This window comes from Pipistrellus hanaki (genome assembly GCF_964339955.1).
Source record: "Pipistrellus hanaki genome assembly, chromosome: 7".
NCBI lineage: Eukaryota > Metazoa > Chordata > Mammalia > Chiroptera > Vespertilionidae > Pipistrellus > Pipistrellus hanaki.
The window spans coordinates 11,942,960-11,969,986 of NC_140509.1; the positions used below are offsets into that span (position 1 = coordinate 11,942,960).

General features: G+C 41.7%; 1 protein-coding gene across 7 annotated transcripts in view; it reads left to right on the forward strand.

The window, feature by feature from the left end:
* The first annotated feature begins 4,526 nt into the window (after positions 1–4,526).
* UBR2 (ubiquitin protein ligase E3 component n-recognin 2) overlaps positions 4,527–27,027 on the forward strand; it is a 115,897-nt gene continuing 93,396 nt past the window's right edge. For 4 of the 7 annotated variants that reach the window (XM_084890239.1, XM_084890241.1, XM_084890238.1 and 1 more), the window contains exons 1-2: positions 4,529–4,995; positions 14,542–14,801. In XM_084890239.1, coding sequence (XP_084746365.1) covers positions 4,918–4,995; positions 14,542–14,801 — 338 coding nt within the window. In that variant the 5' untranslated portion in view covers positions 4,529–4,917. Of the gene's footprint in view, positions 4,996–14,541; positions 14,802–27,027 lie in introns of all 7 variants that reach the window. The other 3 variants (XM_084890242.1, XM_084890243.1, XM_084890244.1) reach the window with 2 other exon arrangements.

Here is a 27,027-nt window from a genome sequence, read left to right on the forward strand (position 1 = left end):
GTTCACCGTCCTGCAGGTCCGCGGTGTAAGCCAGTTCTTCTGGTCTCCCTGCATCCCGCAGGTACCTGCAGCTACTCACAGCCCCGTGCTTCTGCTTCCAGGCTTTGGCAAGCTCCCTGTTTACCTCGGTCCCTCTGTTCTCCTGTGGTTGCTCATCCTCCTGTGGGCTAGCCCTAACTTGTTCCCATGGAAAAAGCAAGGTTCAAAAGGAGGGTGGAAGTGGGCAAGACCACATCTAGGGATACAGGTGGCACACTGTCACTTCCACCTGGTTCTGTTTCCTAACGCAAGACCCAAGGCCAGCTCAGATTCCAGGGCTGGGAAGAAAGTAGACTCCACTCAAAGGCTGGCAAAAGCACACAGCGGAGAGTGGGTAATGGAAGAGCATTCATTGGGGCCATAAAACTGCAACCAAGCTACCACAGTGACTTTGGGCAAGTTAGCTTGTCTTTCTGAGCCTCGGTTTCATTGTGTTTTAACTGAAAATAACACATATCTGAGAGGGTTTTAATAAAGAATAGAAATAATACGCCTGTTACTATTACTAGTGAGCATAGCACTTACTAATTTATCAGAAAACTTTTTTTGCCATAAAGCCATAGCATTCTTCCTGTCCTTGGTCCAGTGCAAGTCTGTTTCAGCCCCAGGGTCTTTGCACTTGCTGTTTCCTTTATCCAGAATGCTCTGTCCCAGATCTTCAGGTGGCTAGCTCTTTTCTTTTTACTCAGGGCCCAGTTCAATTCTCCCATCCTCAGATATGCCTGCCTAGCCAACCTATCCTTTGCTCCCACTCCTCATCTTCACTTTCACCCTCCATAATTTTTTTTAACTTTTAAAAAATATTTTAATTGATTTCAGGGAAAAAAAGGGAGAGGGAGAGAGAGAGAGAGAGAGATAGAAACATCAACAATGAGAGAGAATCATTGAGCGGCTGTCTCCTGCGTGCCCCTCACAGGACTGAGCATGTGCCCTGACCAGGTATTGAACCATAACCTTCTGGTTCATAGGTCTATGCTCGACCACTGAGCTCAACCATTGAACCATGCTGGCTGGGCCAAAAATCTGTATTTTATCAGGATCTCCAAGCATTTCTGGTAAATGCTCAAGTTTGAGAACCACTGCCTAAGCTGTATATATTGAGAAAAAGAGAAAGATTAATAGCAAACATCCAATTTGAAAATTTAGAAAAGTAATATTAAAATCAATCCAAAAGTAATAGAATTAGAAAATAACAATGTTAAGAGCATAAAATTATTTGCAACCTATGTATTTTACTTTATTTAATTCAGTGTTAGGACCCTTAGAAAGATATTATCTTTGCTTCTGGATTGTAACAATCCCAATTTTCTGCCAGGTTCATCCTTACTAGGCAGTGCATCAATGTAAGGAAGTTGGGCAAAGAAAAAAATAATACCCAGAAGAGCATTTGAAGAGATCTCAATCTAGATATCTATGCAGATATCATAAGAAAGTATTAAAAATTCTTTTCTTTGCGTAAGAGAAGTAGTTTTTATTTTTTCTTTAAAAATATTTTTATTGAGTTTAAATTTCTAACCTTATACATATACTAGAGGCCCGGTGCACAAAATTCATGCATGGGGGCAGGGGAGTGTCCCTCAGCCCAGCCTGCACCCTCTCCAATCTGGGATCCCTCTCACAATCCAGGACTGCTGGCTCCCAACTGCTCACCTGCCTGCCTTCCTGATTGCCCCTAGCCACTTCTGCCTGCCAGCATGATCACCCCCTAACCACTCCCATGCCAGCCTGATTGATGTCTAATTGCTCCCCTGCCAGCCTGTTTGCCCCCAACTTCCCTCCTCTGCCAGCCTGGTCACTCCTAACTGCCCTTCCCTGAAGGCTTGATTGCCCCCAACTGCTCTCCCTTGCAGGCCTGGTCCCTCTCAACTGCCCTCCCCTGCTGGCCATCTTGTGGTGGCCATCTTGTGTCCACATGGGGGCAGGATCTTTGACTACATGGGGGCAGCAATCTTATGTATTGGAGTGATGGTCAATTTGCATAATACTCTATTAGATAGGATAGAGGCCTGGTACACGGTTGGGGGACAGCTGATTTGCCCTGAAGGGTGTCCCAGATCAGGTTGGGGGTTCCTTTGGGGTGTGGGGTGGCCTGGGCAAGGGGCCCGTAGTGGTTTGCAGGCCAGCCACGCCCCCTGGCGACCCAAGCAGAGGATTTATTTACCTTCTACAATTGATACTTTGTAGCCTGGAGCAGAGCCAAGCCTCCTTCTTGTTCCTATTGAGACTTATGTATCTTATATAATTGAAATTTTGTAGCTTTAAGCAGAGGCCTGGGCCAGCCAGGGTGTGCAGAAAGCTTGGCTTCCTCCATTGCCAGGGGCAACCCTAGCCTGCTCTCTTTAGCTCCATGGCTGCCACCATTTCTGTTTGGATTTGTCTACCTTCTATAATTAAAACTTTGTAGCCTTGAGTGGAGGCTTAGGCCAGCAGGGGCAGGTGGAAAGCTTGGCTTCCTCCATTGTGTGGGAAACGCAAGCCTCCCTCCTGCTCTCTGTGGCCCATAGCCAGCTTGGCTGGGTTTATTTGCATACTCACTCTGATTGGCTGGTGGGTGTGGCTGGTGGGTGTAGCAGAGTGATGGTTAATTTGCAGATTACTTTTTTATTAGATAGCATTACTTATTTTTATTTATTTATTTATTTTAAAACATATTTTATTGATTTTTTATAGAGAAGGGAGAGGGATAGCGAGCCAGAAACATCGACGAGGGAGAAACATCAATCAGCTGCCTCCTACACACCCTCCACTGGGGATGTGCCTGCAACCAAGGTACTTGCCCTTGACCGAAATCAAACCCGGGACCCTTGAGTCCACAGGCCGACACACTATCCACTGAGCCAAACCGGTTTCGGTGCACTACTTATTTTTTAAAATGATAACAAGGCTTATTTGTATTATGAGGTTATGGGTAATTTTTATTTCCTTTAAAAAACTTATTTAATATTGTAGTATTGTTAACAATGACAAAATAAACAAAAACAAATCCCAAACCTGGACTGAGTCAGAACTTTTTTTCCCTAATGTAATTCACAATCTCCTTCTGAGAATAAACTAGCACACCTGATAAAATGTGTAAGCAATTACTTGATAAATGTAAGGGAATTTAAGACTTGTTCTAAGAAACCCATTCATTCCAACTGTCAGTCAAATGCATGTCTCTAATCAAATATAATTTTATTTTGTACCTAATCTAATGATTATCTATTTCTGTAAAAAAATCCCTATCAGGAGTAAATCTCTGAATTGACTTTGGCAGACTCCTTTTTCTTTGCAGCAAGACTTATAATAAATTCTGATAAGTGGTCATAACTAACTTGCTTGGAAATGTTTCCTTTAAAATAGTGACATGTTGTAAAACCTTCCAACACCTGGTAATGTTCACCCCAGTTACTAGTCTAAAGGATGGGGTTATAAATGACAGGGCTAGAGAACTATAGGAATACAATGTAACCCATTCACTAATTGGACGAGTATTCGAGTGTCTATAATCCGCTTTGAAAAGTACTTAAGTGTCTACCAAGTGCCAGGTACTGTTCTAGAATCTGCCGATACAAAAATGAACAAATGGCCGAGACCGGTTTGGCTCAGTGGATAGAGCGTCGGCTTGGGGACTGAAGGGACCCAGGTTCGATTCCGGTCAAGGGCATGTGCCTCGGTTGCGGGCATATCCCCAGTAGGGGGTGTGCAAAAGGCAGCTGATTGATGATGACTCTCTCTCATCGATATTTCTAGCTCTCTATCTCTCTCCCTTCCTCTCTGTACAAAATCAATAAAATATATATTTTTTAAAATGAACAAATGGATTGGGAGAATAAAACTACAGTTCTCACAGTATCATACTCTTCTGCCTCTTTCTAGGTGGGCGCTTCTTTTTTTCTTTTCTTTTTTTAACATATATATATTTAATTAATTTCTTTATTGATTAAGGTATCACATATTTGTCCTCAACCTCCCATTCCAATTCCCCACCCCCACCCCCCCTTATGCCCCACCCCCGTATTGTCCTTGACCGCTGGTTAGGCTGGTATGTGTGCATATAAGTCCTTTGGTTGATCTCTCCCATTTTCCCCACCCTCCCTTTGAGGTCCAACAGTAGGACCCATGGCTCCTTATCTCTGGGTCTGTTCTTGTTCATCAGTCTATGTAGTTCACCATTTCCCCTAGATGAGTGAGATCATGTCCTACTGGAAATATACTTATAAGAATATATTTTTATTGACTTCAAAGAGGAAGGGACAGGTATTGAAGGGCTGCCTCCTGCACTTCCCCACCTGAGGGATAGAGCCCCGCCCTTAAATGGAATGAACCCAGGACCCTCAGTCCGCAGGCGGAGGCTCAGATGGGCGCTTTTTGCCAATATTCTCTTCCCATGATTCTTTGGTGCAGAAAGCCCCGCCCACTCACCTGCCCTATGCCTAATCTCATCAGTAGACGGACTACAACTCCCAGGATGCCCCTGTGCCTACCCTATAAGGGCACACAATTCTCCGAGGCCCGGCGAGGGCTGACTACACTTCCCAGAGGGCTCTGCTTCCGCTCTCGGGTGCTATTGCCCCTTTCCCAGCCCGGGACGCGGTGGAAGCGAGCGACAGTGCCAGGCCCGGCTGCTCGGTGCCCTTCCCCGGAGCAGGGACGAGGCGGTGACTGGACGCGGGCGCCGAGCCCGGCGGGGAGCGCCGGAGGCCACGGTCCCCCCTGTCCGGCTCCCCTTCGCGCGGCTCTCCGCTCCCGCGCCCGCCGCCGCCGCCGCCGCCGCCCGGACGGCTCGGGAGCGCCTGCCCGGGTAGGGGTGGCGAGCGCGGCCACCGGGCGGCAGCGAGGCCGCGGCCCTCGGGGCGGCGGCAGCGGCATCAGCGCTGGGGAGGAGGACGAAGGAAGATGGCGTCGGAGCCGGAGCCGGAGGGGCCGGCCATCGACCAGAGTTTGCTGGAATGTTCGGCTGAGGAGACGGCGGGGGTGAGTGCCGGCCCGGGCGGGACGTCCGGCCCTCGCAGGCCAAGCCCCGGGGGAGGACCGGCTCCCGGAAACCCCGGAGCTGCCGCCCGGCTCTGCGGCTCCCTCCCCGGGCGGGGTGGCCCCCTCCCTACCTCCTTCACCTCCGCCAACAGCCCGAAGGCTGCTGTGTGCACCGGCCGCCTCTTACCCACCCTCCTGCCCAGACCGGCAGCGCCTCATCCTCCTCCTTTCCCCCAGTTCTCATTAAGCCCCCAACATAAGGCCTTTGACCTTCATGCCAGGTCCGGCGAGAGCGAAGGAAAGCGTCTTCCTGGTTGTTTGGGGTGTCATCGCCCTGCTTTCTCTGCCTGATTCCGTCTCTTGGGACGAGCGGGGCATTGGCTCCCTGCGCGAGTCGCTACTTTGTTCCGGGACTGCGCTGACACCCGGGATGCCTCCCATGCTGTTCTCCCCTTGTTCCCTCTCCGCTCTCCCCTGTTCCCTTTCCCCTCTCCCCTTCCCCCTCTCCCGTTTCCCTTTTCCCCTCTCTGCTTTCCCCTCTCCCCTCTCCAGGGTTCCCACACAGCCTGGGTCCGTCCACAGTGCTGGTGAATGTGCGGGGAAAGTATTGTGTTTCGGCTTGTTTGCCGAGTGTGAGAAAGTCGTGCTTGGAGGCTGGGAGATAATAATAATAATAATAACAACAACCATTTTTCTAGGAGTTGGGGTAGTTGGGCGGAGAGCAAACGTTATGTAACTTGGAGAGAGCAGCCTTCAACAAACAGAAGTTAATACTGTGAGGTTTGGCCGTAGCAGCGTGGGAACAGTTATGCCCCAAACTTAAACCATCCAAACCCGGGGTGGCACTGAAAGTGTCTGTGAATCTGCTCGTGTGGTTGTGAGACGATTGTGTCAATGAGCTCGCTGGCATCTGGCTTCAAGGACAGGGAACACCCAATTAGAGCAGATTGTCCAGAATGATTATGAATGGACCAAAACATCCCAGGCCCCGCCTCCGAGGCCTTCACTTTAGGAAAGCTAACGTCAACAACCTGAATGTTAGAAACGGAATTTTAGCAGAGCGCGGTGGGGCTGTGGGTCATGGAATTATTTTGGGTGAATTGAGGAGGACGCCAAAGTCAGAGTGGATGGAATTACATGACAGGAGTAGTAGAGGTGAAGAGTTTAAAGAAATACATTGTTGAATGTTAAGTGTTTGCTCCTTTTTTTTTTTTTTTTTTTTTTTAACCCACTTGTTTCCTCTAGGCAGTTTTCATGTCTGCTTAATAATTACATCCACCAAGGATTTTCAGCCCCCATTGGCCTTTCATTTATCAGAGAGATTTGAAAAAGAAAAAGCAGTGTTACAAGTAAACAGTAAAATGGTCATCATGTTTTTCCATCTCCATGTCATCTTGTTATTACCCCATACTGATAACTAATCTGGTATTTACCTCGAAGTAATATTTTCTTTTTCTCCCACTGAATTTAGGGTCTGTTGGCCCAGGATTACAGGCTATGTACTCTATTTTCCCAGTTTTAAAAGTACAAGCTACCAAGTAGATTAGAGCTTCAGCTTGTTGAGGTTCCTGAGGAAGCCAATTATAAAACTGGAGACAGAGACAAACTAAAATGAATTAATAAAGTTTTCTCAGGTGAGAAGTAAATTTTAGAGAGGGCAAACAAGTTCAGAAAGCAGCCATTGCAGCCTTTAGACAGCTGATCCTACAGTTTGTTGGGATCACATCCATTTGAAGTTACTTAATAAGCACTAGTGTCATCTTTCCCACACTTTATTTACGCACAGCTTCTCCTATAATGAGGTCACTATTTGTGATCTCCCATCTATCCTAAATAGTATGCTTTACAAATAAAGCATGTAGGTGCTATCTTCAATAATTTTAAGTTCAGGATATTAAAAAGGCCCTCCCTTCTCAGTCTTCTCTCTCACTTGGTAGAACTCACACCACAAGTATCACTTTCTCAACACTTTTTGAGTGTACTATGTTGCATGCTCCACTGATCCTATCTAATAAAGAAGGAATATGCAAATTGACCATCACACCATAACAAAGTAGAGGTGGAGATCCCGTAACACAAGATCCCCACAGCAGAGTCCGAGTACCCGTAAGGAGCCTTAATGAGCAATCAGCAGGGACCTGAGGCTGCAGGATGCTGACCGGGCAGGGGACCTCAGGCCACACACCCTGCCCCAGCATCAGGCTAGGGGACCTCAGGCCATGCCCCCTGCCCTGGCACCAGGCCAGGGGACCTTAGGACTTAGCCCCTGCCTGGCAGGGCTTGACCGGGGACCTCAGGCCATGTCTCCCGCCTGGCAGAGCTTGATGGAGGACCTCAGCACACAACCCCTGCCTGGTGCCAGGCCAGGGGACTTGAGGCTCTGCCCCCTGCCCAGTGGGGCTTGACAGGGACCTTAAGGCATGTCCCTTGCTCTGGCCCAGGCCAAGGGACCTCAGGCTGTACACTCCACCCTGGCACTGGGCCTGGTGACCTGACGCCACACCCCCCTTCCATCAGGGCCTGACGGGGGTCAGGTGGGCCTGGTCTAGATCTAGCCCAATGGGGGGGGCCAGCCGGGTCTGAATCTCGTTTCGAGGTGCACATGGGTGGGTGGGGACTTGACTCTGGTTCCAGTGGCATGCCCCAGCTCTGACAGGAGGAAGATTTTCATATACATACATTTTACTATTTTTCTTTTATTCCAACACTTCTATTATAGAGAAAAGGCAAATAGCAATATTAAAATATTCCTCTAATTAATTTCCTTTTAATGTACACGAATTTCATGCACTGGGTCACTAGTTTGATTATAATATGTCCCAATGGATGATCACAATTTAAGAAATACATGTATTTTCCCTAAGTATAAAAGAAGTACATATTAATTATGGCTATTTTTGCTTTAAAATTTTTAATTTTCATATATAACTCAAATGCATAGTTCAATTTAATGGTGTTTACTATATTGATGGAGTTGTACAACCATCACCACAATCAATTCAGAGCATTTTCATCACCTCCAATCATAAATCCTGTGCCCATTAGCCGTCAATCCCCTTTTTCACCTAAACTCCCAAACTCTAGGCAATTTCTAATCTATTTTTGGTCTCCATAGATTTTCCTATTCTGGAAACACCATATAAATAGAATGGTATAGTATGTAGTCTTTTGTTTCTGGCGTTTTCACTTGACAATTTTTCAAGATTGGCATTGTACCATATATCAATACTTCATTCCTTTTTATTGCTAAGTAATATTTTGTTGTAAGCATATACCATACTTTCTTCATGCATTTATCATTTGATGGACATTTGGGTTGTTTCCACTTTTTGGATATTGTGAATCATGCCACTATGAGCATTGTGTACAATTTTTTTTTGTGGGGACATACGTTTTTATTTCTCTTGGGCTTTTATCCAGGAGAGGAATTTCTCTGTCACATAATTCTCTGCTTAGTGTCTTGAGGAACCTCCTAAATTGTTTTCCAAAGTAGCTACATCATTTTACATTCCCACCAACAGAACATGAGGGATGTGGATTTCTCCACATCCTGTCAGCACTTGATACTGTCTTTTTTATTATAGCCATCCTGTTGGGTGTGCTTTGATTTGTATTTCCCTATAACTCATGATGTTGACCATCTTTTCCTGAGTTTTTTGGCTGTTTGTATATCTTTAGAAGTTTCAGTTTCTATCATTTGTATATTTTGAAATTAGATTTTTTTGTCTTTTATTATTGAGTTTGTATATTATTTTTATTTGTGAATGCTTTTACTTCATTTTTACAACTCATAATATGATTTGTTTAAATTTTTAATAAATTGTAGTCCAGAAAACGCCATTTCAGGACTACTAGCATTTGTGGTTTTACAATTAATTTACGTGTTGGTTATCCTTTCTTGAAAGCAAAATCAAATAGGGATAAATGATGCAGTTTTAATTGGGTATAGAATAATAATTAGATAATGTAATAAAAAGCTAATCTCTAGGGAATCTTTCATTGTTGTGTTGGTAGTTACTCTCTATCCCCAGGCTTAAATGTAGCAATCAAAAAAGGAAAGCTCTTGGAAACATTGTCATAACATGTTTACTTTAGTGGAATGAGTTGACAGTTTCTTTACTTCCCTATGGAGGGCTCCTAATAAGATAGTGTTTATTACACTGTTGTGCGCATTGGTTTAACAGCCACAAGTATCTGAAATAAAGGCAAATTAACATGCAGCCAAATTAGAAATTTCAATAGTTTTTCATGTTAAACATTTATATAATCAGCTTATGTTAGTGAGAGCTAAACGAAAAGCTGTAAGTTTTATTCTTTAGAGAAATACAGGAGCTGTTATTTTGAAAGGCACCCAGAAAAGTTTTTACTTTCTCTTTGCAACTTCCCCCCTTTAATCTATGCTGTTGCAAGTCACTGATTCAGTATCTCTGGTCTAGAAGTCTCATGTGAAAGTAGTTTGCTTTATATGTTAAAATTAAAAACATTAAAATGCCTGTAAAGGATTGCTAATCTGTTGCATGGTTTTGAATTTGGAATATATGCCTGTCCCCGCCCCCCCCCCCCCCCCTTTAATGTTTTTATTGATTTGAGAGAGAGAGAGAGAGATATTCCCTGACCAGGAATCAAACCAGCGGCCCTTTGGTGCAATGCTCAACTGAATCACATCAACCAGGGCTATGCCTGCCTGCCTTGAATCAGATTCTATATCTTTTTAATAATTTAGAATAATGTATGATAAATAATATTTAGAATGAAATGCTTGTTATTAATAATATGTATTTAATATGTTTTTACTGTTTTTATAGGGAGAGAGAGAAAGAGATATTGATGTGAGAAACATCAATTGGCTGCTTCCTACACGTGCCTACTGGAGATGGAGCCGGCAGCCTAGGCATGTGCCCTGACAGGGAATCCAATCTGGTACCTCCAGTCCATAGGGTGATGCTCAACCAACTGAGCCACACCAGCCAGGGCTGCAAGTGAAATTTTAAGAGAAATGGGAACAAAACAAAAGTTGCTTTTAAAACAAAAACTTTAAATGTGTTATAAAATAAGATTGCCTAAAGCATAATTTTCCAGAATCATGGAGGAGAATTATTTGAATATTTTTTTTCAATTACAGTTGACATTCAATATTATTTCATCTTAGTTTCAGGTATAAGTGTAGTGGTTAGACAATCATATGATTTAGGAAGTGATCTCCTCCCCTCCCCCCTCCTTAATTTTAGTACCCACCTGGGAATCCATTGACTCTTAATGCTTAATTTTTCATTCATAAATAATAAATTGCTTAGTATAATTTGACTCTACATTCATATTTTAAATAGGGTTTACTAGCAATGGGTGGAAAACTAGACATTTTGTAACCTTGAATGTAACCTAAAAAGTGGTTTTTTGTTTGAACAATTAGATTCTAGTTTGCCTTTTAATTAATTAATTTTAGAGAAAGAAAAAAAACCCACATTGATTTATTGTTCCATTTATTTATGCATTCACTAGAGGCCTGTTGCATGAAGATTCATGCAATAGGCCTTCCTTCCCCTTGCTGCCGCACCGGTTTTCCTCCAGCACCCGGGACCCAGGCCTTCGCTCCAGCCGCAGCAGAGAAGCCAAGCCCCGAGGCTTCTCAGCTCAGGCCGCAGTGGGCTTGGATTCTCCACTCTGGCCACAGCAGAGAAGCCAAGCCTCTTCAGTCTTTAGTCTTCATTTGTATTCAGTCTTCGCTCAGACCAGAGCCTTCAGTCTTCTTTGTTGGGTTAATTTGTATATTCACTCCTGATTGGCTAGTGGGCATCATGCAGGTACAGTCAATTTGCATATTTCTCTTTTATTAGTGTAGACTAGTGGCCCGGTGCTCGGAATTTGTGCACAGCAGGGAGCCTGGCCTGCTCCCTCTCTAATCTGGGACATCCCCCTCACAATCCAGGACCACTGTCTCCTAACCACTCACCTGCCTGCCTGCCTGAGCGGCCCTAACCACTCTACCTGATGGCCTGATTGCCCCCAACTGCCCCCCCCCTTTTGGTCTAATCACACCCAACTGCCCTCCCCCTGCCAGCCTGCTTGGCCCCAACTGCCATCCCCTGCTGGACTGCTCTCCCCTAACCACCTCTGCCTTGGCCCCACCACCATGTGTTTGTCCGGAAGGGCGTCCAGAAGGTCTCCTGAAAGGTCTCCCAGTCTAATTAGCATATTATCCTTTTATTAGTATAGATTAGTTGCTTCTTGATATGCCCTAAATGGAGATAGAACCTGCAACGTTGGTGTATTGGGATAATGCTTTAACCAACTGAGCTACCCCAGCCAGGGCCTTAACTTTTTCTTTCTTGTCACTTTTATAATTACTGAAGTATGTATGTAATTTTTATTTAGAACTACTGCTCTAAAGGGAGAAAGAGGCCAGCCACGTGGCTCAGTTGGTTGATCGTAGTCCCATGCATTGAAAGGTTGCAGTTAGGGCACATTCATGGTTTCTTGCAGGTTTTATCCCCGGGTGGGGAGCATATGGGAAGCAACCAATTGTTTTTCTCGCACATCGATGTTGTTGGGTTTTTTTTCCCCCTCTCTCTCCCTTTCTCCCCCTTCCTCTTAATAAGCATGTCCTTAGGTGAGGATTTATAAATAAACAAACAAATGGAGACAAATTCTTAAACTTGTGGGATTGTCTCTCAAGAAAGGCTGTTATTTTAAGAGTAATTTAGTATCTTTCTTACATACATAAAACTTCCATACAGCCCCTTAACTTATGAACAAGCTTTTTACATTTTAGTAAGCATTCTCTGCAATGTGAAATTGATTAGAAAGTTAATATATAACACTTCCTGAATACTTAAAATGTCTTTCTATATGTTATTTTTGGAAGGAAGTGAGCTGAAGATTATATAAATCATTAAAATGGAGATCTTATACTATTGTTTTATGGTGTTAGACATCACTTGAACATAAAGTAGTATGGAAAACAAATAAACATACCAACTCAGTTGGCAGTGGAGACAGGGGTAAGTGACAAAATACAGGGAAAAGACTTCAGGAAATAGAAAGGGAACAGAAAGGAAGTGGTTTGAAGGATGCTTTACCTAGGGATTATTTGGTTTAGTTTTTAGAGTCTGCAGGTCTGGATCTGCTCTACCTTTGTTTTCTTTGAAATCATATAATCTTTCCACAACATTAATGTAATGTGACAGTAAATAGTGTAATCATACTTATAGTCATTCAGTTAGCAGATTTTACTAAATGCTCACTGAGGCCAACTTTTGTTTTAGACCTGGAAGTATATGGGAGATGGGGGAGAAGAATGGATTAAGAAGGCATTTTAGAAAAAGTGAAACATAAGCTGAGATATGAAAAATGAGTAGAAAATAGCCTTATAAAGCAGAGAGAGGAACCAATTTTCGTCTGGAGGAGAAGACCGGAGAAAATTGATATAAGGCAAGGACGTTGTAAATCATCTTAGGGGAGTTGACTTGATTATCAGTACAAGGATAAGCTGAATTTTTCAAGAATCACTCTGGTAGTGAGGTTGGGAAATGGACTGTAAAGAAAAAGAGGTGTGGAGATCACCATTAAGACATTGTTGGGCTAATCTCTCTCTCAAGACATTGTTGGGCTAATTCTGGTGAAAGATAGGAATTGGGGAGTTTGGACTAAGTTAGTGGAGTTAATGCTTGTAGAGATGGAGAGAAAGAAATGGATTGGTTCAATCAAGATTTAAGAAGCCTGATGGACAAGACTTAATTGGATATTGGGGTAAGAGGAATATTTTCAGGGTTATTTTGGTTTGGATACCTACATATATGCTGGTATCTAAAATAGGGAAGTAACGGTAATGGCAGGGTTTGGGGGGGGGGGTGATCATTAGTTCAGTTTTGGACATGTTGAATTGGTATCTGAAAGGAAAAACTCTTTCTTCTTTTTCTCTCTACACTTATACCAATACTCTGGCTGCCCAATGTGTGTGTCGGGGGGGGAGGGGGGCAGGAGGGGTCCCACACCAAGCAGTTCTGTAATTCTCTGAGACACCTACTGGGTGGCCTACAATTCAATTCAATTCTGACATTATACACCTAGAATAAGCATTAGATCCTACAGATTAAGGTCTTAGTCCCACAAGACTTCCTGCTTCACCACTGTCCTCAAGTTATCCACAACTTCGTCTGAGTTGACTACAAATCAGTTTGCATGAACCTTTTTTTGTGTTTAATCATTTGGTAGAACATCTAGTTTATTTACTAGACTAGAGGCCCAGGGCATGGATTTGTGCACCAGTGGGGTCCCTCGGCCTGGCCTGTGGCCTCTTGCAATCCAGGACCCCTCAGGACATGTTGGAGGCCCAGTGCATAGATTCGGCCCAATTCCTACAGGCCAGGCTGAGGGACCCCACTGATGCACGAATCCGTGCACCGGGCCTTTAGTATGCATATAAGATCTTTGGTTAATCTCTTCCTGCCCCCCCTTTTCCTCTCCCCTTCCCTCTGAGATTCATCAGTCTGTTCCATGTTTCCATGCCTGTGTGTTGAGCGTCTGCACCCTGGTGGTCAGTGCCCATCATAGTGAATGGGTAATCGGTTGCTTAGGCTTTAATATATATATAGGTTACTGGTTTATCCTGCCTAATAAAAGAGTAATATGCAAATTAACCATCACTCCACTTAAGCCATGCCCACCAGCTATGCCCACCAGTCAATCAGAGCGAGTATGCAAATTAACCCAACCAAGATGGCTGTAGCCACAGAGAGCAGTTGAGAGGCTTGGGTTTCCCCGGCAACAGAAGCCAAGCTTTCCAGACACCTTGGCCAGCTTAGGCCTCCACTTAAGGCTACAAAATTTCATAAAAGTTTGGGAACAAAAAAGTGGCTGTTTTGGTTTGTTTCTTGCAGGGAGAAGAAAGAGGAAAGGGCTTATAGTGAGGTTGATCAGGGAAAGAAGCCAAATTGGTAAAACAAAGTTTCTTGTGGATTTATATTCATAAGAGTGGCATATCATCTCATATAAATCAATCAGAAATATAACTAATGTATTGGTTATTGATGTTCACTACATGCTGTTCCTGTTGGCAAACTGTTAAAAATAATCCAAATCACAGTCATAATATCAGGGTGATCACTTCATAAGGTATATAAATGCCTAATCACTATGTTGTGACGTGACACTAATATAATGTCTATAGAATGTAGTTGAAAATAATTTAGGAAATAAGTTGAAAAAAATTTTTGAACAAAGCATGAGAAATGAATGGGCTCACTGGCTAGTGATTTATGTAATTGATGTCATTTTCCTGTGCTGCCTACAGAAGGTTGCTTCTAGAGTTGAGGAAGAAGGGCTCCTTTCACTTTTACTTTCACTTTCAGTAGAATTCTAAAATAGATTGGATTTGGTTTTAAATTTTGTCCTTTTTGGAAAGAAGACATATAGTAATGAGTGTTGTCAACAAACTAATTTATAAGACTCTTGCCATTATTTTTGTACCTAAAAGAAAATAGAGTAGATTTATTTAAATTAGTTTGTTAACATTATTTAAAACTTTTTTTCTTTTTTCTTTTTTTATAGAAATGGCTGCAATCTACTGACCTCACTAGAGAAGTATACCAGCATTTAGCCCACTATGTGCCCAAAATCTACTGCAGGGGTCCCAACCCTTTTCCACAGAGAGAAGACATGCTGGCACAGCTAGTCTTATTGGGACCAATGGAATGGTACATTTGTGGTGAAGATCCTGCATTTGGATTTCCAAAACTTGAACAAGCAAACAAACCTTCTCATCTTTGTGGTCGTGTTTTTAAAGTAGGAGAGCCTACTTACTCTTGCAGGTAAAATATTATCATTCTCTTTATAAAAGGCTCTTGTTTTTACCTGACTTTTTTTCCTCCTGAAAACATATCTTTGTTTTTAAATTATGAAGTATAATGTGTGTGTGTGTGTATGCAGCATGTATATGCAGTATAATAAGTAATTATGAAAGAAACATCCATGAAATTATTTTCCAGTTCAAGAAGTAGAACATCACCAGCATCCTAGAAACTCACTGTATGCTTTCTTCCTACCCCATAATTAACTGCTTTCTTTCTTTTTTTTTTTTTTTAAGTATATTTTATTGATTTTTTTTTTGCCCCCCACCTTCCCTCCCACACATCCCCTCCCTCCCAAGAGTTTTGTGTCCATTGGTTGTACTTATATGCATGTATAAAAGTCCTTCGGTTGATCTATTATCTCCCCCAGATCTTCCTCCCCTCCCCGCTGTAATTTGACAGTCTACTTGTTGATATACTGTCTCTATATCTATCTCTTGGTTCATCTAACTGCTTTCTTGACTCTTGTAATAATCATTTTTTTGCTTTTCTTTCTTTCTTTCTTTATTTTTTTAAATATATTTTATTGATTTTTTACAGAGAGGAAGGAAGAGAGATAGAGAGCTAGAAACGTCGATGAGAGAGAAACATCAACCTTTTGCACACCCCCTACCGGGATGTGCCCGCAACCAATGTACATGCCCTTGACCAGAATCGAACCTGGGACCTTTCAGTCTGCAGACCAACGCTCTACCACTGAGCCAAACCAGTTTCAGTTTCTTTTCTTTTCTTTTTTTTTTTTTTTAATATATTTTTTATTGATTTCAGAGAGGAAGGGAGAGGGAGAGAGAGAGAGAAACATCACTGATGAAAGGATCATTGTTTGGCTGCTCTTTATGCCCCACACTAGGGATTGAGACTACAACCCAGGCATGTGCCCTGACTGGGAATTGAACTGTGCCTCCTGGTTCATAGATCGACGCTCAACCACTGAGCCAAACCGACTAGGGTGGTCCTTGCTTTTCTTGATCATTTTTCAGTTACAGTGATTCTTTTTGATGTTCATATTATCCCACATCTGTGGAAGCCTCATCACACTAGCATGTTTATCCTTTTTATATGCCTTCATTAGTGTTTGAATACTCCTTTAATTTCTGTCTCAAAATGTCCACAGCCTACTATTTATTATTCTGACCCATATGCACAATCATGTTACCAACCAAACTGGATCTAAATGCTCAGTAGTTGCCATCAAAAAGATGATTTTATGAGAAGGAACTTTATTGTGAGCCGGCAAGCAAGGACAAGAATATAATCCATATTTATTAGGGGAAATCATGCACTAGCATCAAGGTAGATTTAGTCATTGCATGTGTAGGTAAGGACACGCCAGCACTTGCACCCTTAGGAAACATGCTTAAACATACATTGCATGTGCAAAAATGATGGAAAAATATCTGCAAATCTACCCGTGGGTGGAGATTTTTGTGTCTTAATGAGGAAAGTTCATGTGGAGGTAAATGAAGGGTTCTTCAGGCTGCTCTAGACAGTCTCAGGTGATTTTAGCTGGTTCACCCCCTGGTCTAGCAGAATATCCTGGGCTTGATTATGAAAAACATTAGTAGCAATCATCAACATCAGGTATTGTGTAGGTATGGATAAACATCTGACTAAGTTTTGGTCTTTCTGTGAAACTTTCAGTAAACTTTAAACATAGTGTTACATAAATCTTATAAATTTTAGAGTGATCTAATCAGGGTTACAGGTTATTCGAGGCAGTTTCCTTTTAGTTGGGAATGGTAGTTAGGAAGCAAGATATGGGGGGTTACAGGTACCTACTGCTACAAGATGAGTTGTTTTTTGTTTTGTTTTTTCTTTTTTAAAAATTTCTCGTTGGATATTGAGTATGTAACAGTAGAATATAGAGAGGAAAGTGCTCATCTCCTTTATGACTTTCTATTCCTGTTTGTCAGAACTAATCATTATTAATATTTTACTATGTATCCCTCTAGGAAGTTTATATGCATATGCAGGCATATATATCTATACTAGAGGCCTGCTGCATGAAATTTGTGCAAGGGGCTTAACCCTCTCAGCCTCTGTGGCTTCCCTCAGTCCTCACAGCCCTGGCTTCATCTGGAAGGTTGTTTGGCTATCCGGTTTAATTAGTATATTCTTTTATTATTATCCCAATATATAAAAATCCAGGGTGCATCATGTCCAAAACGACCAAAGGCTCAACCAGCCAGCAGTCAGTCCTACCGCTGCCAGCACAGTGACCCAGCACTGACTGCCGGAGAGAGTTCTGGAGAGGGAAGCAGGGTCTTATTTGTAGCCTCAATAGCAGCTGTTCAGCCCTTGCCTCACTCTTTTTCTCCAGGCCTGGCCAGCAGCCGAACCTCTCTTTCTTTCCAGGCCTCTGCGAGGGCTGCTGATCAGCCCAGCCTCTCTGATTAGGCCCAGAAATAGGCCCAGAGATGCTGACTGGCATAGAAACCGACCAATCAGAACCAAATCTGGTGAACTGTGAAGGCAGAACCTAAGATGGGGGCTGAGGAGGGGTTTTAAGGGCAATAGCAGTTTGGTATAGGTGTAAGAAAGCATTTCAATTTTTTAATGACCGGTTTGGCAGTATAGTGTATATGGCTGGCTATCAGTCCAGATATTGGCTATCAGTCCAGATATGGGGATTATGTATTTTTGTCTGCCAAGAGTATCTCCTCCTGCTGAAAAAGGAGGAGATGCTCTTTACCTCCTCCCCCCGCCTCCCATTTAACCAATCCTATCCTATATAATCTATCTATATTAATTATAGGGTAATATGCTAATTAGGCCAGGTCAACCAGCCATCTTCCGGATGTCTGACTTCCTTGCAGACAAAGCCATGGTGGTGGGGGCTAAGGCAGAAGCAGTTAGGGGCAGTCAGGCTGGCAGGGGAGGGCAATTAAGGGCAATCAGGCAGGCAGGCAGAGAGGTTAGGGGCAATTAGGGGCAATCAGGCAGGCAGACAGGTGAGTGGTTAGGAGCCAGCGGTCCCAGATTGCAAGAGAGATGTCCACAGGGATTGGGCACAAACCGGCAGTTTTACATCACCCAAAGGGCAGATGCTTTGACTGGTATCTGTGATGTGCACTGATCACCAGGGGGCAGACACTCATCACAGGAGATGCCAAGCTGCAGTGACTTGGCAGCAGCAGTTCTTGGGTGATGCACCCCGTACCAGAGAGGAGGGAGTCCAATTCTGGGGTGTGTTACCCAAGAACCACCCTCTCACAATCTGGGACCCCTCAGGGGATGTTGGAGAGCCAATTTCGGCCAAATCCCCACAGGCCAGGTCAAGGTACCCCACCTGCCGGAGAGACCCCACTCACTCTGCAGACGCCCTTCCAAGCTGCAGCACCACGCCAGGTGCTGCCAGCCAGGGAGGGACCGGGGGAGGTGTGTCCGGCCCATCTCCCACCCTGCCAGCCACCTTCTAATGATTTCCTTTCAATGTGCATGAATCTGTGCACTGAGGCACTAGTGTAAATATAATTATCTTATACATATGTATATACAAATATGCATACAAAAGGGAATATCCTTTCTAATAAAAGTAATATGCAAATTGACAATTACTCCAACACACAAAATGGCCGCCCCCATGTGGACACAAGAAGGCCTCCACAAGATGGGTGCAGGGGAGGGCAATTGTGGGTGATTAGGCCAGTAGGGGAGGGCAGTTAGGGGTGACCAGGCTGACAGAGGAGGGCAGTTGGGGGTGACCAGGCCAGCAGAGGAGGGCAGTTGAGAGGGACCAGGCATGCAGGGAAGGGCATTTGGGGACAACCAGGCCTGCAGGGGAGGGCAGTTGGGGGCGACCAGGCTGGCAGGGGAGGGCAGTTAGGAGTAATTGGGCCGGCAGGGGAGTAGTTAGGTGTCAATCAGGCAGGCAGGCGAGCAGTTGGGAGCCAATAGTCCTGGATTGTGAGAGGGATGTCCGACTGCACATTTAGGCCCAATCCCACTAGGGGGCCATTGGACATCCCTGAAGGGGTCCCAGATTGGAGAGGGTGCAGGCTGGGCTGAGGGACAACCCTCCATCCCCTTCCCCTGTGCATGAATTTCATGCACCGGGCCTCTAGTGTTATATATACTGGGTTAAATTTTCCTTTCCCTGATTAACAAAATATTGACATCTATTCATATCAGCTTGTGTGGATGTACTATTAGTAGAGACATTGCATAACATTTTTTTTTTATAAAAAATTTTTGAAATTTGTGGGTAGGCCTCTGGATATCTGTGGTTATCTTTATCAGCATGGTTAGAATACCAATAGAGATAGAATGTCAGATCTCATTTTTTGTCTGTCTTTACAAAAACATCTTTGAGTCCAATTAAGGATATTTGGAGCAATAGAACTAGTTAGCTCTCATGATTTACAGATGAGGAAACTGAGGTTCATTTGTTTTAGCAATGTCTTTTGTAGCCAAAGGAATCAGTTTCAAAGCATGTCTTTTAATTTGCAATCTGGAGCATTTCCTCCATTTTTCTTTTACTCTCATAATCTGGACACTTTTGAAGATCACAGGCCAGTTATTTTCTAAATGTCTGTTAATTTGGCTTTGTCTGATAAACTTAATGATTAAAGTCAGGTTGTATCTTTCACAGAAATATCACAGAAGTCATCTATTCTCATTGTACCCTATCAAGTAGCATATGATTTTGATTTGTTTGGTAACTGGTGATGTTAACTTAGATCACTTGATTAAGGAGATGCTGTAAACTTCACTGTAAAGTTACTCTTTCACCTTCTGTAATCAGTATTTTGTGGGAAGATATTTTGAAACTACTATCTACTCCATTTCTTACCATTCAATTTATTCATTTATTTATATTAGTATGTATTCATGGTGTCCCATTATTCTTGTGCTCAGATTTTTTAGGAGGCCCTTCAAAGCTGTCTTCTTTGTTTGTTCTTTTTCATGTCCCCATCATTCTCTGAGTAATTCATTTTTCTTTCTGACACAAGATGTTTGGGGCGCATTTTGGAATTTTCCCTTCCCCAGCCCTGAAAGCAAACATTTCTCCAAGGTGCCTGGTCCCTGTTTAGTAGAGACTGTTGTTTAGAAATAATGTGTGCTTGTTGCTGTGGATATGCTACCACTCCCAGGCCCTCTCAGTGGATCTGTATCTGTAGATACATATTGAAAGAGTTACTGAAGACCATACATTTACAGTGATCTCTCCAATTCCAGTCCAACACCACAATATTCTTTCTCATTTTCTTCCTTTGCATATTTGAAAGTCCCTTCTGATGAGTGTCATCCCCATCCTAAAAATATTTATTTGATCATGGTATATGACCATTCTCTTGCTGCTGCTGCTGCTGCCACCCAGCTTTTTACCCCATTTGAACTTTACACTCTGTGCTGGGCCTTGGTGGCTTTCCCCACATTCCTTATTATGGCAGATATAAAATAAGTTTTACTTTTAAATGCATGGTCCCTAATTCAAATCTGGCCTTTCTGTTACTCAGCTGGATGTCTATCTTGATGAGAATTCCAAAGTTTGTTTTTTTAATTGCTGTTTAAGGTATTACATATGTCTACCTTTCCCCCATTGACCTCTCCCCAGCCGTTCCCACCACCCCAGCACATTCCCTCACCTCCCTACTGTCCTTGTCCATGGGTTATGCTTATATGCATACATACATGTCCTTTGGTTGATCTCTTACACCCTCCACCCCCCTGCCTTTCCTCTGAGGTTGGATAGACTGTTTGATGCTTCTATGTCTTTTGATCTATTTTTTTCATCAATTTATGTTGTTCATTCTATTCCACAAATGAGTGAGATCATGTGATATTTATCTTTCTCTGACTGGCTTATTTTGCTTAGCATAATGCTCTCCAGGTCCATCCATGCTGTTACAAATGGTAAGAGTGCCGCCTTTTTTATAGCAGCGTAGTATTCCACTGTGTAGATGTAACATAGTTTTTTAATTCACTCATTGGTTGATGGGCACTTAGGCTGTTTCCAAATCTTAGCTATTGTAAATGTGCTGCTATGAATATAGGGGTGCTTATATCCTTTCTGATTTTTGTTTCTGATTTCTTGGGATATATTCCTGGAAGTGGGATTTCTCGGTCAAATGTGACTTCCCAAAGTTCTTGCTAGATTTCTCTGTGGCTCTCTCAATTCCATAGCAGCCACTCTCCAGTAAACTTAGAAAGTGTCTCGCTATGCATGTGTAGCCCAACCATCAGCTAAGAACTCACTCACTGGTAACCCCCACATAGACTTCTGCCCCTACCTCCCCCCATCCTTCACACATTCCATCTTTCCGGTATCCTAACCCTCAGCTATTTCACTTGCCCCAAACTCTGATCTGGCCTCAGCGAAGCAGAACCTTCCTGCTCTGCTTAGACCAGGGGTCTTCAAACTACGGCCTGCGGGCCACATGCGGCCCGCAGAGGAGTCTGATCCGGCCCGCCAGGTTTTTTGGGCAGTGAGCGCAGCCGAGGTGTTACAGTAGGAATTAGTAGTTCATATAGTCCGGCCCTCCAGCTCTCTGAGGGACCGTGATCTGGCCCCCACTTTAAAAAGTTTGAGGACCCCTGGTTTAGACTCTAGTTTATTGTGCCCCAGGTGGGAATTTACCCCCTCAGTGAGTGCAGGGCCAATATGGGGCTCAGCTCATGAATTTCCTTTCTCTTAGTTATTGCACCCTAGTGCTGTCACTTGAATGCCTGGAAGTAGTTGCCTCATGTATCCATCTAGTTTCATGGTTGTGTACAGTGGGAAAGTTAGCTCGGTACCAGTTTTCTGTCATAATCTGAAATGGAAATCCCACAATTTATTTTAACAGTGGAAGTTGTTTAAGTTTATTGAGCACATTCTAGCTGCTGAATTTAATGCTAATCTTTCTATATACTCACATTTAATCCTTCTATAAACTTCTTAGGAAAGGATGCAGAGTAGTTTAAGGGACTTCCTGCAGTTATGAAAATTGAAACCAGAGCTCTCTTACTCTAAAGTCCATGTTTTTCTTTTTTCACTTTACCTTTTTTTGAATCTCACATATTGGTCCATTGAATTTTTCACTTATTCTCAGTAAAATGAGTAAAAAACTGGAGAAAAAGACTGAGTTATTCTTGTGGCTAAATTTATTTCATTCCTAAATTCTGAGAAATAGTCTTTATTGTTAAAATATTAGGATATAAAATAAAGACAATTAGATAGTTTTGTTTTGTTTTTTAATGTTCTTGCAAGAAAAAATAAATAAATTAGCAGCTCCTTTTTTTTTGCTCATTCTACTCATCCCTGAAACTCTGAAATACAGAAACTACTGCTACATAGTAAGTAAGGGCTTTGACTCCTAACCAGAAAATCAAGTTGCATTGCAGTACTATTTTCTGAATCATGAAGTAATGCAAAGGATATTAAATAAAAATCATAATTAAGCTGGAGAAAGAGCTTTTGGTGACAGAATTGTGTGCTTTGCCTGATTCCTTTTCCCCTCATTATCTCAATAGTCTACTCTATATGCTCCTGTTTTCCAATTGCATATGTTTGGTACATGTAATAGTGCCTCGTACTCATAAGGTGTTCAGCAAATATTTGTTGGGCAAATGCCTGCTGTATTGTTCAAAGTACAGAGGACAGTTTGAAAGATGTTATTTTGCTTTTCCTACTTTAGATAAATTGCTTTCGTATTCCTATTTGTTCCATATTTCTGTACTCGTTTAGTGGCAATATCATATTTATTGTAAATCAGCTACTTTCTAGGACTAACTAATAGTTATTATATACAGGACATTTTTCCATTCTGAGTATGTAAGATTTTTTAAGCCAGATACTTGGTTTTCAGATAAGATATTGAACTAGGAGTAATGTCAGAGGGATAGAGATAGTTTTGTTCCTTTTCTGTCTGGAAATATAAAGCACTAATATGGAAGAACCACTTAATTCCAATAAGAAGAATTGTTTATTCAGTTTCTTATTATTTTTTGTTGTTAATCCTTCATTGATTTTTATTTTTATTTTATTTTTTATTTTTATTTTTTTCTGCATTGATTTTTAGACAGAGTGGAAGGGAGGGAGAAAGAGAGAGAGAAACATCGATGTGAGAGAGACACATCCATTGGTTGCCTCCCACATGTGCCCAATTGGGACCAGGGATTCAGCCTGCAACCCAGGTATGTGCCCGAGATTAGAATTGAACCTGGGACCCTTCAGTCTAAAAGCTGGAGCTCTACCCACTGAACCAAACTGGCTAGGGCTTCTTACTTTTTAAACACTTGATTTTTTATTTTTATTTTTTTAAATTTTTTTTTTAGCAGAGTTCTATTTTAAAACTGTGTATTTTTAACATGAATAGTACAGAGGTTAAAAATCAGTGCTGTGTTAGTTTTAAAAATATTAGTTACCTTTAATTGTGGAGGTGATACATGAATGAAATTTTACTGTGCATATTGTAATTGTGGCTTTTTTGACTTCATTTAATAATTTGTCTTAGCAATCTGTCAATATATATAAATCTATATTCTTTTTTCTGCTGTGTTTTCATAGTAAGGACAAGCTATAATTTATTTGATTGCTCTATTAATCAAGTCAGAAATGGGGAGTATCTAAGCTCTCCCCCACTCCCAATAGCAAATAGTGCTGCAAAGAACACCCTGTACATCAGGGTTAGGCAAAAGTAGGTTTATAGTTACAGTACAGATACACAATAAATAATAATATAAGAATAAACTTTCACGTACTCAACTGTAAATCTACTTTTGCCAACCCCTGTATTTGTACATGCTTCAGTATTTTTCAACGTAAATACCTAGAAGTAGAATTTCAAAGCTATGTGTTGTCACTGTGGCCTTCAATATTGGAAATTTCCCTTATTTACCCTAGTCTCTGACCTGGGAAAATGAAAGTAAATTGTTGGTGATATTTCCAGATAATCTAGTGTGAATTCCTATAATTGTCTAAAATGAGTCGTAATCATTTGCTTAGAGATTTGTGATCATTTTTATTCTGCACCAGTTTGCTTCAGGATCAAGCATAGAATTACATGGAGTACAACCTCAACTTTACATGGATGTTTTTGTTTAGATGTTAGGAAATAGAACTAAAATATATTACTATGGGAATCCTTTCAAGTGTGGAAACTCTGATTTTAATTACCAAAATTTTTGTTGTTGTTGTTTTCGGGGAAATTTATGCATTTCGAAAGACACAAATTTAATTATACATTTTTAACAGTAGTTAACCTCATGTAACTCATGTTCTATCAAGATATAGTACATTTCCATCTGACTAGAAATTTTCTTGTTAACAGGTCCAGCCCCTACATAACCACTATTGTTTGATATTTTCCCTTTAGGTTGGTTTTGCCTGTTCTAGAACTTCATAAAAATGAAATCATATTCTTTTTGTTTCTGGCTTGCTTTTAAATATTTATCAGATTTACCCACAATGTTATGATCACTAGAAGTTGGTTCCTTTTTTAATTGATGAATGTTAGTCCATTGTATGAATGTACTGTAATTGCCCATAATTCATTGTCCTGTTGATAAAACATGTGGGTTGTTTCTAGTTTGAGGCTATCATGAACAAGGCTTCTATGACCTTTTGTTTGAACAACTCATTCTTTTTCTTTAGTGCAAATTTTTAAAATTTAAAGGAAAGAAAAATGATAATTTATTTCATAATTATATTAGCTTATGCCAATATTTTAAATGCAACACCCTATATAATAAAAGCCTAATATGCTAAGTGTCTAGTCATTTATTCAACCAATTGAAGTGTAATATGTTAATATGCTAAGGCTGCTCAGCTACTCACTATGATATACACTGACTACCAGGGGCCAGACAGTCCAGTCGCTATGACATGTACTGACCACCAGGAGCAGATGCTCTGACTGGTAGGTTAGCTTGCTGTAGGGGTCTGGCCAGTCGGGACTGAGTGAGACGGGCCAGACACACCCTGGGGCTCTTCCGCAGTCTCTCCCCGGCTGGCCAACCTCCCACATCCCTTCCCAGCCTTGATAGTCACTGGTGGGGTCCCTCAGCCTGGCCTGTGCCCTCTCACAATCCAGGACCTCACAGGGGATGTTGGAGAGCCAGTTTTGGCCCAATTGCGCAGGCTAGGCCAAAGAACCCTGCTGGTGCATGAATTCGTGCACTGTGCCTCTAGTATTAAAGTATTAGGCATTATTATTCTGTATTTCTATGTGTATAATATGCCAAATAGCATAAATCTTGCATTATTAAAAATCTTCGGCTTTTCGCCAGGACCGGTTTGGCTCAATGGATAGAGCGTCGGCTTGGGGACTGAAAGGTCCCGGGTTCGATTCCGGTCAAGGGCATGTACCTTGGTTGCGGGCATATCCCCAGTAGGGGGTGTGCAAGAGGCAGCTGATCGATGACTCTCTCATTGATGTTTCTAACTCTCTCTCTCTCCCACTTCCTCTCTGTATAAAATCAATAAAATATATTTAAAAAAAAAAATCTTCAGCTTTTCATGACACATTTTAGGAATATAAAGGATAGATCTTTTAGACTGGAATCTCATACAGTGAACACTATTAGCGGATACATTAGTTGCTGGCTGTGAGCATTTGTAAACAAGTCTTTTTGTGGACATACGTTTCATTTTTCATGTATTAATCCCTACAAATGGAGTTGCTCAGTCAAAGGGTCAGGTATATGATGAACTTAATAAGAAACTGTAAAACTTTTTCCAAAATGTTTTTTGGTCCCATCAATAATGCATGAAAGTTCCACTTGTTCCATATCCTCACCAACATTTGATGTCTTTTTATTTTTAGCCAATCTATGTAGTGGTATCTCATATGGTTTTAATTTTTTTTTAAATTCTCATCTGAAGACATGCTTTTTAGAAAATTAATTTTAGAGAAAAAGGGAGAGAAATATTGTTATGAGAGTGAAATATCAATGAGTTGCCTCCACACTTGCCCCCACTGGGGATCAAACCCACAACCAGGGTTCAATCGAACCCATAACCTTTCAGTGTTGGATGACACTCCCAACAAACTGAGCCCCACTGACCAGGGCATGGTTTTAATTTTACTTTTTCCTGGTGACTAATGATGTTGGTGGAATTTTTCATGTGTCCATTGCTCATCATCTGACTTCGGAAGTTTTGTTCAAGTCTTTTGTCCATATTTTTTAATTGTTTGTCTTTATTGAATTTTGGAAGTCTTTGTATATTCTTGGTACAAGTCATTTGTCAGACATTTCTGTGAATTTTTTCTCCCAGTGTGTGGCTTGCATATATGGTATCTTTTGATGACAGAAGTTTTAAAATTTTGATGAAATTCATTTTACCAATCTTTTCTTTTGTGATGATCGTATCCTGTGTTTCAGAAATGTCTGCCTTCTCCCACATGGCAAAGATATTCTCTTTGTTTTGTCTATGAACTTTGAAATTTTAGATTTTATGCCTGGGTCTATGACCAATCGCAAACTAATTTTTAGTGTATCCTTCATTTCTGACTGGTTCTTTTTTTATGATTTCCATGTCCTTTTTTATGATGTTGAAATTCTCACTAAATTCCTTGAGCATCCTTATAACCAATGATTTGGTCTCTGCATTTAGTAGATTGCTCATCTCCATTTTATTTTTCTGAGTTTTGTTCTGTTCTTTCATTTGGGACATGTTTGTCTCCTCATTTTAGCAACCTCTCTGTGTTTGTTAGTTATTAGGTAGAGCTATTATGTCTTCCAGGCTTGGTAGAGTGGCCTTATGTAGTAAGTGTTCTGTGGGGTCAAATGGCACAGCCTCCCTGTTCACCCAAGCTGGGCAGTCCAGATGTTTTCCTCCCCACCTGGTGGACTGTGTACACCAGAGGTTCCCAAACTTGTTTGTGCCGTAGACCCCTTGCCATGTTTTTCAGTTTTGGGTAGACCCCCTACTTACCTGATATTGATTTTTTTGTAAATTTCTAACTGTAGTGAAGTTTAGTGTTAAAATTTAATAAAAAAATAATGTACCTACTTTTCTCTGGCATTCTCAAACAAAATAACACTGATTCACTATAATTTGTATGATAAACTACCAGTTTATATTTTTTTAAATATTTTCTCAGCACTTTCCTATTCAAGATTCAGGAAACGAATGAACGTATTTTTCTCACATTCATATTTATAGAGTGACGAATTGAACAAGTCGGTGCAAGTTCGCGAAGCTTTGAGACAAAAATTGGCAAGAATGTTTACTGCGCGTATGCTTGTAACAAGATGATAC